This window comes from Calonectris borealis, chromosome 2 (assembly GCF_964195595.1).
Source record: "Calonectris borealis chromosome 2, bCalBor7.hap1.2, whole genome shotgun sequence".
Classification (NCBI taxonomy): Eukaryota; Metazoa; Chordata; class Aves; order Procellariiformes; family Procellariidae; genus Calonectris; species Calonectris borealis.
Genome location: NC_134313.1, coordinates 75,099,260 through 75,113,783, shown reverse-complemented (window position 1 = coordinate 75,113,783; position 14,524 = coordinate 75,099,260). Strand labels below are relative to the sequence as shown.

The window sequence follows — 14,524 nt, the reverse complement described above, 5'->3', positions numbered from 1 at the left end:
CTGGCACAGGAATTTCTCTTTTTTTCTTTTATTTCTCTTATTATACAACAATGCTGGGAATTCTTGTGTTTCCTCTTTTTGCTTCCCAAGAATCTTCCTTTTTGTTTAGGAAAAATGTAAATATTAGGAAATGTGGCCTTTTTTTGCAAGAAAAACAGAAAGAAAAAAAAAAGCATTCAGTGAGAATCATATCATTTGTTCACTTCAAAACTGACAGGTTTCCTCCTGGAAGGTTTACTGTTGTACTAACAAGAAATAATGTTGATGACTAAAAGTGCTCGGTATGTGAACACTTTCACCCTACAGTATTCCTTTTTCTGCTCTAGTGTTAGTTCATTTGTTAAACAGCCCGGCTGTGTTACCCCTTGATTCTCTTTACTTTCTACATAGGGCAGGAACCCCAAGACAGTGTGCTTTTCTCCGTAATCACCGCAAAAGTGACTGACTGCAGTCAACGAAGATCCTTTTGGGCATATAATAGAAAAAAATAATTGTTTCATGTATTCCCTCAGAATTTTCTCTGCCCTCGGTGCAAAAGCACACAGAGTCTGACAATCAAAATAAGCTGGTTTTGCTAAGACTGAATCTCGATTGCATTTTCTTCTGAACTCATATCTGACTCTATGGCGTTTCCCAGTCCGAATGCTGAGTTCATTCTCAAGCCTTAGCTTTTTGGCATGTAAAGGAGATGCTGGAATTCCAAACTGATGTGCTGTATGTAATTGATAATGATTGATAAAAGACAGCTAGCACCTGCGGGACCTTTCTTTGTGCAGGGTAAATAAGTGTCTGAGGAGTTCAAGAAAGGGAGCTGCAGAAATTGTCTTTTCTATTCTGCAAAGGTTGGTTTGTGTTTCCCTCTTTGTACTTTCAAAGTCAGGATTAGTATTGTTTACACAGACAGAAGGCTTACGTTCGTGATGATTAATGGAGAGGGAATGGCCTTGAAATCCATCACATCTAGCACATTGCCAGACTAAATTACTCAATTGGCTCCCAAACAGAAGGACTAAGGTATCGTGTCTTAACTTGGGAGTCTCGCTAAGTTTCCCTACCTTAATCCTAAATTTAAGGTAAATTTTATTTTCTGGCTTCTAGCTCAGTGTAGTTATTGTTTCTTGACTATGGATTAATCTTCAGTTTAAATTCAGTTTAATTCAATTTAAATATTATGGGAGGGACTAAATATATGATTGGAGGGAGTAAAGACGACAGAGCCAGACTTCAGTGGTGCATAATGAAAGGACAAGAGGCAAGACATGGGCACTAGCTGAAGTAAAGGAAATTCAATTTAAACTCAAAAACCAAAACAAAAAGAACGTGAGGGTGACTGAGCACTGGCACAGGTTGCCCAGAGAGGTTGTGCAGTTTCCACCCCTGGAGATATATTCAACACCCAACTGGGCAGAGACCTAAACAACCTGCTCTGGATTTCCCTGGTTGGAGCAGGGCGGGTTGGACTAGGCAGTCTCCAGAGGTGTCGTCCAACCTCATCCAACCCGGGATCCTCTGATTCAATTTTACTGCTGTTGTAAAGTGCTTGGATGACTACACATGATAAATCCATTATAAAAAGTTTAAAATACATTTAAAGATGAGTCTTCTCTGAAATTGATGTGTGAACTATTTTATTGGAGATGAGAAGAGACACCTAATCCTTAAAAACGGATCTTAATTTCTGCTCTAAAACCAAACTACTTCTCTTTTGCTGCAGCATCGGTACTCAGTGCAAGAAGTCATAGCTGGGAGTTGGGTGTAAGCCCATTGGAGTTAATTCTTTAGTATTTCCACAGGCAGTGTCCTGCACTGGCATGATGCTTTTGCAGAATACCTCACCTCACAAGAAAATCTCTCTGGCAATCTCACCATCACATCCTGCTCCTTGAGAAATGAAGTTCTGTGGGACAATGTGGAAGTCTCCTCAGAAAATCCTTTTAAACTGCAGAAATCTAAATTCTTAAGAAAAACATGTAACTTCATACTCATGTTGGAAGAACATTATTCAGTGTTACAGCCTATATTGATTCAGTTAAGAAGCAGCTGCCTTAATTCAACTCTATATATGCATACATTATACCATGTCATCTTAATTCAGGGCTACCATGCATTCTCTTTTTCCATAGGAGTTTTGCTTCATGAAGCACCGAGGATGAATGGGCATCTTTTAAAATCATCTGGTTAACCTTTTATTTTCTTTTTTCTTCTGTCTTTTTCCTTTCTCCTTTCTCTCATCTTCCTTTCTTCCTTAATTCTTTCTTTCCTTTTTTTCTTTCTTTCCTTTTTTTCCCATACTTTCATGCTTTTAGTTAGCTTGCAAAATAGTGGTCTAATGCTGGAGTAGACTTGCTCATTTATTAATAAGGTATTTTAATTACATATTTCTTTTTAATGAGGACATGTTTTTAGCTTTTGTTATATAAGCTTTACCCAGCTTATTGTACATGGGTAAGCGTTATTAATCTTGTAAAGCATGCTGGAATATAGTGCATTTAAAATGTGAGGGCTGCAACATAAAATAATGATTAAAACAATTATGACTAATTGTGCAAAGCTTTTATAATGCATATATGTAAGCCAGATTTCAGTTCATATAAAAAGGCATTCAGCAGTTTAACTGCTGAGAGAGTCAAGTGAGAGTCTATTCTTTCTCTGCAATCAGGTAAATTGTAAGAAATATCACAAAAGAAATGTTGGAAGAGGTGCAATTCTGACATGCTCCTTTGGCTTTGGTGGGGCTTGTGCACTGCCACAGGTGTTGCGTGGTATGTATAAAGGACGAGCTTTTGCTGAAACACTTGGGCTGATTAAAGCTGCCTTATGCCCCTTGACCTTGCTGCGTGCTGTTTTTTAAAGAGAGAAACACCAGAGGAAAAGGGTGGCAGAGGAAACACGAAGAGGAGAAGATTCCTCTGTAAGAGGTTTCTGCGGTCCTAGACTTGCCGTGTGTTGGCCATCTCTTGGGGAAGGGCTGCGTTTCTCTTCACTTGAGCCTCCGGGACACTGAGAACCATTGGGAAGTAGGCTTTAGGGAGAGGAGATGTGTGTATGTGTGTGAGGTTGAAATGGTAACAAGAGCCCTTCTAGTTAAGGAGCCTCACAATAGAGAGTTACGGAGGCACTGACCACTAAAGTACCTTTCCCTAAAACAGAGAAGGAGGGGGAGAACCTGCTACTCTCCCCAAACCACAGTCACAACCTGCTTTCAAAGTGAATAATTATGCCTGTTAATGCTCTGTGGTCCCTGCGCCTGCTTTATTGCCGAGGTGTTACCAACAATCAGGTTCTGAGGTCCAAAAATGTTTGTCTGTGTTCTCTGTGGATCACATCTGAGTACGTGCAGCACAAATGACTGTAAATGTCATCGAGGCTTCAAAACTTTGAGACATTTTCCCAGACTCTTGGTTGATTGAAGCTTTGCTCTGAGTCCAGAGCTGGCAGCGTGTTCCCCTTCATTTTCATGTAATAATCAGCAATGAAAGAGCATTTCTTTGCTAGCGCTCCCTGGGTTCACCAAAACTAACGTTATTGTTAAAGACAGACAATTAGGTAGGACGGAATAATAACAATAACACGGATCTAAAGGTCTCTCCATTGTGCCAGGAATGTCAGAGTTATAAATCTCCTCGAGTATTTCCTGTGGGCTTTTGTGGATGGTGGAAACTATTGCTAGGCTGTGCCATTTAAGAACATAGCATTAAGCATGGAGTTTTAATGGACTGATTAAAATACTAGGTGTCAAAATACACGTGCTGTCTCTTTAGAATTAAAATAATGGCAAAGGCACATTTTTAGCTGCCAAGTAAAGAAAGGATTGACTCGATGATCCTCATGGGTCCCTTCCAACTTGAGATATTCTATGATTCTGTGATTCTTGTTTCTTGATGAGCTTGACCTTGATTTTTAAATAAGATGTGCTTTTAAGGGCAAGTTACAGCATGCCGCTGTTGCACCCGCTCGGTTTTAACCACAGCCAGCAATGTACATTGCAGGGCCCGAGCGCGCTGCAGAGAGCCGTATTGATTGCACAGTGTGGTGTGTCCAGCCCTTCTGTTTTGTTTGGCTTTGCCCAGGGGTGACCTCTGGGCGACAGTTTCCCTTGAGCCTGTAATCCAGGGAAAAATTCTAGTTGTCACTTTTGTCACTCATTTTCAGTATTAAAAACAGATGAGTTTTATTGTATCTTTGTATATTTTGCCATTAAAGTAGATGGGGGAAAAAAAGGAAGATTAAGTTTAATCTATAAACCCTTCTGCATAAATCTTAACTTTGAATAATACTTTATGTCTGAAACTAACTTGCAGAAGTTTCCATATACTTTTGAGCTACTAAAATACTGCGTAAGACTAAAAGCTAGACTTTAGATAGTGTCAGCAGCATAAAAACTTCACATTTACTTTAGCAACAGAATATATTTACTGTCTTTGCAGTTTCAGCTTATAACTTTAATTCTGTGATGTTTTTTTTGTGAGAAAGTTCTTGGTTAACACAGTTAATACAAGTTCAGTATATGGTTAGTATGGGAGTTCTGAAAATTAATTTCTTATCATGTTTCATCTATGATGTGCGTGGTAATGGAAAGAACAAACAAACAGGGGATTAAAAGAAAGGATTAAGCAAAGAGTTGGGATTTAAAGAAACTTTGATAAGAAATAAAATATTCATGCATTTGTGGCCAGGAATAAGATTGTTTTTATCTTCCTAGATGTCATTACAGATATCTTTGTCAGGAGTAAAGAAATGGGAATACGTGTATAAACAGCAGATTTTGCATTGAAGCTGAGAGCAACCATACTAATAGTAACAGTGGGAAAAAAAAGAAAGATCCTAAAAATTTTAGCTGATTCTCACCCTCTGTAGTGAGCGTGAGTCATAAGGTTTGGCACAGTGCTGCTTTGTAAGATCATTTTCAGAAGCAGTGGAGAGGCCAGGTCGTCTCTTTTATCTGATGTCACCTCTTAGAAGCAAGGAGCTCTGCTGCGATTTTGTTAATTGTCAAGTAGCTGGATGGTACAAAAGTTGTATTTAATAATGATTTCTCATGAGGGAAAACACTATCCAATATCCGTGGATATTATGGAGACGATAAGCTCTTCCCTGAGAGTGTGTGTGCAAGCATCCCCTGTGGGAATGTGCTACAAGCAAAAGTAGAAGCTCCCGAGATCCAGCGTGTCAGGGCTGATCTGAGCTGAGATTTTGTGTTCAGGGCAGTCTCACTTCACAGCTGAGCTCTTGCCTCTCTCCAGGGAGGAAACACAGAGAAAGAAATTTTGAGGTAGGTTTTTTTTTCTTCAGAACAATCATCTAGTGCTTCATAATAGAATAATAGATAACTGTATTATCTCTCTCCTGGGATCCCTCACTAGGCAGATACTGAAATTTTGTTCTTGATTAGGACGTTTACTTTGATGGAGTATGCCTTTTCGGTGCCCAGGATAGCGTACCAAAGCTAGTAACCTGTTTCCCAATGGAATGAAGGCAATCACACAGACCCTTAATTTCTCATTAAATGATGATGATAAGATTTTAATAGCAATGAGGAAGTTGGCTTTTAGCAGCCGGTTCTTCCCCATTACTTTCATCACAGTTCTGTATGTCATTCACACTTGCCCGTTGTTGTCGCATGCACCACGGCTGCTGGTTATGAAGTGCCTGGTGAACTTGGGCCAGAAGCTTCCTTGGGTGCTGAAGCCTGCTGTGACAAGGCCTGGCTTTGGCCCACTTCACCCTGTACCTTTGCTTATTCTGATGGAAACAAATGCAATCATAAGATGCATCCCTGCCATAATTCTTGACGTGAGTTGCCATAACACCTTGACGTTTCGCGGGAAACGGTAAGAAAATAGGGTTTCTGCTCATTCAGTGCTGCTGTTTTCTCTAAGTTAGTCTTGTGGTAAAATATGAAGCAGCGAGGGCAGATCAGAGAAGCAGGTGTGTAGGCAGGAAACAGCTTTGAAACTTTTGACACTCTGGGCAGGAAGAATAGAGTTTTACTTAAAGTGATGTTCATCGTGATGATGTTTTGGGCTAGAGTTTTTCCCCTTTGGTCCTGTTAACTTTATATAGGGAAGATCCCAGGAGAGTATCGGTGCCAATACTGGCAAGTTTTTAGAGGCTTTCTTAAACCTCTTATTTCACATAAATCTATGAAGTTTCTGGCCGGTCTGTCCTTTTCTAGCCTAAGCCTTTCCTAAGAAATCCTGCAATTTTCCACTTGAAAATAGCTATGGGTAAAGTCTCACACTACTTTCACATAAGATTAAGGGTTTGACAAGGGTAATGGGAACAAAGAAATTCCAAATTAAGTCTGCTCCACATTTAAACCCCCCTCTCCTAGCCCCCTGTTGCACAATAGCAAGCTTTCCTAATGCAAGTAGGTTGTTGATATACTTCCAAAAAGAATTCCAGTTAGCTGAGAGATGGGATTAAATGGATTAAATAGCCTCCTCATTTTTCAGTGAAAAAAAAATAGTTTGGTTGAAGGCACGTACAAACACGAACTTAAATGATTTTGGACTAGATTGGCCTTCTGAACAACCTCAGATTGCCTTGCAAATTAGCGTGCCCTTTCTTGGCGAGGATCTGCGTGTTGCTGGTGGGTACGTGTGCATGCAGACACGCATGTGTGAGGCGGTGACCACATGGCGTTTGCGCTGTAGCTGCAGCCGTTTCAGCAGACTACGGTCGTGGGCCGGGGAGGCAGGCTATCAGTTGGGTAAAAAGCTGCAAAGAATATAAAACGGTGCAGAGTGCTCTGTGGCCAGTCTGTCTCCTTCTCGTGCAAAACTGGTGTGCCCCACTCAGCCAGACCTGAGCCCCAGGAGAGCCCAAGAACCTCCAGCCCACCAGCCTGCTCCTACACTAGCATTTTTGTGGTCTCTTCCATTTTGCCATTGTGTTGTGTGGTTGCTAGGTGTTGCCTTTTCTTCTTCATGGTATAAAACCCAACGTTCTCCTTTTTTTAACTTTTCTTATGGACTTCTTTTCCTAAGAATTTATAAGGCATCGGCTTTGTGCAAAGTACATACAGATTCTCCCCAACTTACTCTTCCTTATAATGAAAGCTGATTTCTCCTCAACCCTGCCTCTCATGGCTTGCTTTCATTTTTCTGACCCCTGAAGGCAGGAAATAGCGATATGAAGCTCCACCCCAAGGTCTGTCAGCAGCTGATAACTTGATGTGTGGCAGATAATTACTGGAGTAATGCCTTTTATGTGGATAGCATGACTCCATAGCAAACCTGTCTTTCATCTTGGCCATTTCATGGCGTTCTAGGTCTTTGTCCTGTGAAACTTACTGGCCACTTGTTCAAGTGGCAGCAGTAGTGTTTTCTTCATGTTTTACTGATTTTTCACCTATATCCAAAAGACCCATTCTGTGGCTGGAAAGATACAGATAGTATCGTATACTTGGGATAGCACTGATAATGACAAAAAAAGGTGATGGGAGGGTTTGGGGGGCAAAATTAGTGGTAGCAGATGAAAATTGTCAGGAATACCTAAAACTTTTTTGTGGCTTCTTTCTAAGGTCTGCTAATTTGCCTTAACCTATTGTTGTTATGAAGAGTCACATCTAAGAGGCTGAAGAGTAATGCATCCCAGATCTCACTTACGCATCCAGGCTAACTGGTCTTAAGTATAAGCAGTGGAGTAATTTTGTATTGTGTGCATGTTTTCCCTTTAAAAGCAGACTTCTTGCTGTCTTTGATTTCTATATTAATTTGGAAAGCATGCGCCAAGAGTAAAATTTGTTTCACATTTGTTTCAAATTCAAATTAAATCTCTTCACCCCCAACCAAAGAATTTGCAAGAAAAAAAAAAGGGGGTTGGTAACCTTATCATGACTGGATCTCATCCTGATCAAGGGCCAAATCTTTTAGCATTGAAAGGAAGTAAAAACAAGAATTAAGAACTTTGATTACCGCTGGGATAGCAGTGTTCTCCTCTTTCCTCTACCTGCAAGGAAATGCTACAAAGCAGCCATTTATTCAGTCAGTACAATTCTTATCTCTTTTCACTGACTGACTTACATCTTTTATTTTACTTCAACACTTGGGCCTGTGTCCCTCCCACCTAATGTTATTCACCTGAGACACGTGTCTTCAGAAGGTGATGAATGATTGCTTCCCAGAGAGGAGGAGCAGAGGGAGATGAGCATACCCCAGCGGCAATGCAGCCTGCCTAAGATACGAGTTATCTGTCTCCTTGCCGTAGCCCTCTTGCTTGCTTTTCCTCCATCTTCATTGACCGTGTGGGGTGACTTTGCTTCTGTCTTGGTGTAACAGTTTAGATAAGGAATATAAGTACCTAAAATTAGTACCTCAAGTTTTTTTAACTGTAAGTCGACCAACTAGAGCAAAGGAAAAAGGAGGAGACAATGTAAAAATGAAAGTTAGCTGCTTAGCTATAGGGGTACTTATACTTAAGTGCTTGCCTAACATTCATGTCTCTGAAGATCTGCCCTCAAGAAAAATGATTCTGCACTGTGCACAACCTGTGCAAAAGCTAGCAAACATTCGGAATGTATTTGGAAGATTAATAATGTCGTAATTTTCCTCACCCTGTGGGTTTTTTCCTTTTTTTCCCCCATAAAGCAGTGTACTAGGGGCTCCTCAGGTTGTGCGTTAGATAATTGAGTTGTTATGCCAACAGGCTGTGCTGAAAGGTGTTACATCAGTGATTTCTTTTTCATCCCACTGTACTTTGATCTCCTGCTATAAAGCAGAAGATCTAACAGTGGAAACTTTTGAAGATGATAGATGAATTTTGCTAATCCACTTTTCATAATCTTTACGAAAAATGTCTGTCCTTATCAGTCAGAAAAGATTTAATAGCTGTTGTCTCTAGAAAGTCTCATATTATCAGGATTGCAAACTATGGAATTACCGTTAGGAAATATTTTACTAGCATGTTTTGAAATGTTGTTGTAAATGCTTTAGAATAAATGAATAAAGATGCTCCTTTGTTAACAATGCTTTGTTTGTTGTATTGTCTCGCTAAAATGCAACACTCATTTGCAAGAGAGCACTGTGCAATGGAATATTTGCTGTCCTTATTGGTGTTAATTGCCCTGCTTTAATTATATTATTGGAATTCACTGAAACAGTCAACGTGATCCAAATATATTAATTCCAAACAATATATGGTGCTGAAACAAATGGTAAAAGTCTTGGCTCACAAGATGTAAAGCATTGTAGCTGATGTACCATTGTGACAGTAAGCAATGTGTAGAAAACTGTTTGCAGATTTTGGGGCAATAAAAAGTGGCATCTTCTAGGAAGGAACAAGTGCCTGTGCTTGTCCCTGGATGAAATTCGCACTTATATCGTCCAGATGAAGTCAGTGAAGTTACTGCAGTTGCCCAGGATTTTGTCCAGCACAATCTTGCCCAATACATCTTTCGTTAGTTGAGCTCCCCACGTCTCTGGAAAACCCTGCTTATAGAAAATTGCCAGCAATGCTTGGGATTATAAAAAGTATTCACCTGGTCTGATTATATTTTAATCTCTTTTCTTTACAATAGCTTTGGGCCAGATTATGCTCTATGTCGATGGCATGAACGGAGTAATAAATCATAATGAAACCATCCAATGGCTGTACACACTTATTGGGTCAAAGGTAAGACACTCTCCAAAATTCTTGTTTTATATGGTTTTGGTGTTCTTTAAATGCATTTTATTTGTGTTACGTATGTATTTAGGGTATAAACAGACTGCGTGTTAGGTTCTAAATGAGTACATAACACTCTGCATGGAAACCAAAGCACACTAAGCTGTTTTTACTTTTCTACTGTTTTTATACTCTTTTGTGCTGTTGGCACATACTCTGCTCTTAAAAGCAGAGATACCAAAGATGCCCTTGTTACTCTCTGTGCTGCCATTGCAGTTGACCACGGAGCAGATTTTTCAGTCTTGCAGTTGCAGTTCCGAAGACATTCTTTGGAACCACTTTTTGGGGTGTTCTGTTCTGCCTTTCCATTCTACGAATGCAAACCCTTTTCTACAGTTTCACCATTCTACACTGCTCAACTTTGCTGAGCACTGGGGGAGGACAATTCTTAGAATAGGGTAGAATAGAACAGAATAGTTCAGTTGGGAGGGATCTACAACGATCATCTAGTCCAACTGCCTGACTGCTTCAGGGCTGACCAAAAGTTAAAGCGTGTTATTAAGGGCGTTGTCCAAACACTGACAGGGGCGGAGCATTGACCACCTCTCTAGGAAGCCTGTTCCAGTTTTTGACCACCCTCTCTGTAAAGAAATGCTTCCTAATGTCAAGTCATCTTGCGCCTGAAGAGCCCTAGAAGACAAAGTCTGGTACCTGCCTACAGGGGAGTCTTTGTTGGTCCCTACATATAAGGAGGCAAAAGCTGAAGGCCGGAATATATGCCCGTTTGGGTTGGTCTTCTCCCATGGAGTAGTGATTTATATAGTGCACAACCCACTTTTAAGGACATCTTTGCTGAAAGTTGGAAAGGAAGCAGAACACAGATTCTGCTGGCATGCCATCCTGAAGGGCCATAGGGTAGGTAAGGCCAAAAATACACCATTCTCCAGTCTGTTGGCTCTCCAGCTTCAGGAAGTTTATTAAGGCCTGCAGGGACTCCTGCTGCTTTTGCCACGTAGACCTGCTTGGGATAGATCTGTATGACGCCATAGCTGGAACAGGGCATGTTAGCTATTGTTAACAACTTCAAAGTTGCCATAATGGTGGAGTTGAATTCATAGTTAGAATTACTAAGAAATTTCCAGGAACTTTTCCTCAAGTGGCTGAATCACAGAAAGTTGCTGTTGGATACTGTAGTGACATAGAGGTGCTGCTGCTCTCCCTCTTTCCCCTGATAGGTTTCATAACACAAGGAGAAAAAGAGCTCAGTGTCCCAGGGGCCTTTTTTAACCACTACAGAATTTTTTCTACGGTGTGCAAACGTCACTGCTGCAGCAGATTATCAAGTGAAAGAACAGATGCTGCAGTACTGAAAGAACTGATTTATCTTGGGTTGACGTACCTATATTGGTAGATACGTAAAAGTGAGATAATTATGGTTATCAAATCTCAGGCTTGCAGGCCATGGTTCTTGATTGGGAGAAGATGAGGAGAAACTTTTCCCCCATGTCAAGTGTTCCACTGTGGGCTGGGCGTTATGCTGGGCAGTTTGCCCCCTTGAAACAGGGAATGTTAGCCACGGTTGGAAGAGCAGTGCAAGACGAGAGAGAAATGGTTTGCTTGGTATAGATCCTCATTTTCTATGGATCAGATAAAAGAGACAAGCAGAAAAAGGAAAAAAAAAATATTGCCATGTCCGTGATTATTTTAATTCTCTAATGCACGTCATGGGAGTGGGATGGGGGAGAAACACGACTGTATTGCTACCTTGCAAATTAAATTCTGTCTAGATTTTCTTGACCAGAGTACTTCAGCTCTCAGGTTCTTAAGCTCCTTTCTCCCTCCCCCATCGCCAGCCCGAATGATTATCTCCATGTCCTGGCTCAGTGCCTGCAGCTGAGGAATGCAGGCAATGTGCTTTGAATAGTTTGGTTTCAGGTAGCATCAAAGTTGCTTTTTCATTATTCTTTGACTGTCTTGGAAGAGATCTAAGTCCCTGTCTGTGTGCCAGAAGTTAACCGAAGGTATGGCAGGCTTACTGTCAGAGTGTGGTGGGACAGCTGCTTTATGCACTTAAAGGTGGTTTTGACTTTCTGTGAAAAATGAACCCCTGGAATTTGCAATGCACCTATGGTCTACTTTGCAGCCCTGCTATGCTGGTGCCTTTTCCGCAGCAAGGCGGCGAAAAATATGTTAACACTGCTTGAACAAAAAAGGAATAGCGAAATTGCCAATTAAGTCTTGGGACAAATCCCTCTAATAGGATGCAGGAGGAATACAGCCATTCAGCTACCACAGCTGCGACACATGGTTTCTTGCCTTCTCAAAAGCTCTGACCAGTTTTAATATATTCAGCAGTGGAGGTGGTTGAATCTTTTCCACTGATTTTTTTTGGTCAAATTCTGTAAGGGTTTTGACCCTTGTTGCTTGCTCTGCTCTATTTGTGTCGGGCTGCTGGCTCTGTGGCCCTTGCTCCCTTCGAGTAGTGCGTTATTGCATGTGCTTGTCCACTGCAGGACAGGCGTTCAGCAGAGGACCTTAGGGTCTGTCACACTCAGCACTACAACAGCTATAATTTTGGCACCCAGCTCCAAGTTCACTTCAGGCAACAAGCAGTACTTCAGTACGGGGATAGGGGAAGGGGGCGGGAAATAAAATTTGAAATTAGTGAGAAAGAAGGCCTGTAAGCAATTTACTGAAAGCTTGTCTAGATTGTTGTCAATATATTCCTTACTATTGCTAGTTCTGCTGAGGTTTTACCCCTCTAAGCATCAATAGATGCTTATATAGATGGATTATCAGAAGTTGCTGATAATTTTAGCGCTGTGGTCTAAATTTGCTCTGGACAAAGTTACTGGGGAGGTGATTAAAATTCCAGCAGCGTGACTGCACTAGTGCTGCTGCCCTTACGCTGGGTAAGAGGCACCAGTGGTGTCAGGGTGAGGAACTGACAAGCAGGAAGAAAGTTAATCTTAGATGACTCATTCATTAGTGGGGAGAAAGAGCCTCCTGTTTCAAATTGGTATTATATAGGTGTTAGACTGGAAATTTGAAGTTAGCAGTACCGTTCTTCTGCCATGTTATTTAAAGAGAAGAGCATTGTTAGCAAATCCCAGGCTCTTAGGGCCACTGCAGGTCCTTTACAAGAGACATCCAACCATGTGTGACCACGCCAGTGTGTGCCAGTGGCCTGTCACAGGCTGGCTGTAGACCGCTTTCCAATCATCAGTGGCTAATAGATCTCTGGCGTGAAACATTTACAGCATAATCCCAATTCAAATGTACATTACTACTATTTCATCATTAGCTATATAGGCAGCAATTCATCAGTCTTTCCCTGTTTAGCAAAGCGCTCAAGTATGTACTTAATTATAGGTGTATGGTTACACGCTGTTGGCTTCCAGGGAACTTTAATACATAACTGAGGTCAGCAGTGTACTGCTGTAGGAGTGTAAAAGAGGGCTATAGTGGGGCCAAGGCTCTGACCACCTTATATAAGCTAGAAGTTACGTAAATAGGAAATATACGTGTCAACCAAGTTTTCTTTTAGCATTCATTGCAGCATGGAACATTCAGAATTGCTCCTTAATTTTTACTTTTTTTTTAAAGTGGGTAAACTAACCTATCAAGGATGTTGCCTTAACTGACCACGTGCCGTAACACAAACCTTAATTCAACCTTGCAGCATCTGGGAAATGATATTTCACCACCTTCTCGGTGTTTCTGCCAGCTATATGCTGCTGCTGAAGTTGGAATTAAGTTTTTACATCGTATTGCAAGTTGTATTTAGCCTGCTTGTAAAGGGACCTGAGGCATTTGTTCATGCCGGCAGCTGTCACCCCAGAGCCTTGTGGAGCTCTATGGTGGATCACCTGCAGGTAGAGTCTCGGTTTGATGGTGATGGCGAGGACTGTTGGAACATTTCTCTTACCCAAAACAAGGGACACCAACTTAATATGTTAAGTCCTTATAATGTATTTTTCATCTGGTAGCATGTATGAGGTAATACATATTATCTTTCATATGCGTTGGTATTCCTTCTGACCTGGTCATAGAAAGCATACAATATTGCATCGGTGCCTTGCTCTCTCCGTGTCTAGCTACTGACTGTTTACAAAAAGTACATTTCCGAACCAAACATCTTGGAAAAACCCCAGGTGTTTATATCGTCCACTAGAGAAGCAAATGTTCCTTTGCATCACAAACCCACAGGCTTTTGCCACTCCACCTCAATCTTCAAAGGCGTGTCTAAGGCATTAAGTGGTCCAAAACCTGAGTCTGGTTTCACCTTTTCTTTCCCCCCATTTCTGACTGCTACTGATAATGGTTATTTTTTCCAATTTGATGATCCAGGCTGTTCTAATTTCCCCCAGCGGAGCTAAAGCCCCTTTTTGGCATTGTTTTCGGTGGAAAGTAATCCGTTTTCAAAGTAGTGCTGGGTAACCTCAGAAGACTGGGTGGAATGCTGGGCCCAGGCTGATACAACGGGGTTGATTAAAGATTCCTATCTCACATCTTGTTTTAATTTTTTTTCTACTTTGCTTCTGTCTGGGTCCTAGATTGCAAGTTTAAATACAAATTTTAACTAGCAAGTTGTTCTCTGTGCCTTGTGTGAATATTTTGCTTCCCTTGGTATTGAAGTAGTGACTTTTTGAATGTTTTAAATGTAGTTCAATCCAAAAGAAGGAAAAACCCGCAACAGAACGTAGTTGTAGTGGGTGATTTTGTTGATTTGAAAAGGAAAGTCCAGTAGGGCTGCTTTTCCTGCACGGTGCCAGTGACATGTTAAAACACACACATGGTTGGTAAGTCATTTCATGAGAATTCTGAGAGAAATAATATTCTTAGTCACAAAAAGCACTAAAATCGTTTTTGCAAGTGAATCATTAATCATTTAAGGTATGTAGTAGAGGTAAATACT

At 41.0% G+C, this 14,524-nt stretch overlaps 1 protein-coding gene across 3 annotated transcripts in view; it reads left to right on the top strand.

The window, feature by feature from the left end:
* FHOD3 (formin homology 2 domain containing 3) overlaps positions 1-14,524 on the top strand; it is a 407,490-nt gene that overhangs the window by 236,026 nt on the left and 156,940 nt on the right. For all 3 annotated transcript variants that reach the window (XM_075142372.1, XM_075142371.1, XM_075142373.1), the window contains exon 6: positions 9,521-9,615. In XM_075142372.1, coding sequence (XP_074998473.1) covers positions 9,521-9,615 — 95 coding nt within the window. The remainder of the gene's footprint in view (positions 1-9,520; positions 9,616-14,524) is intronic.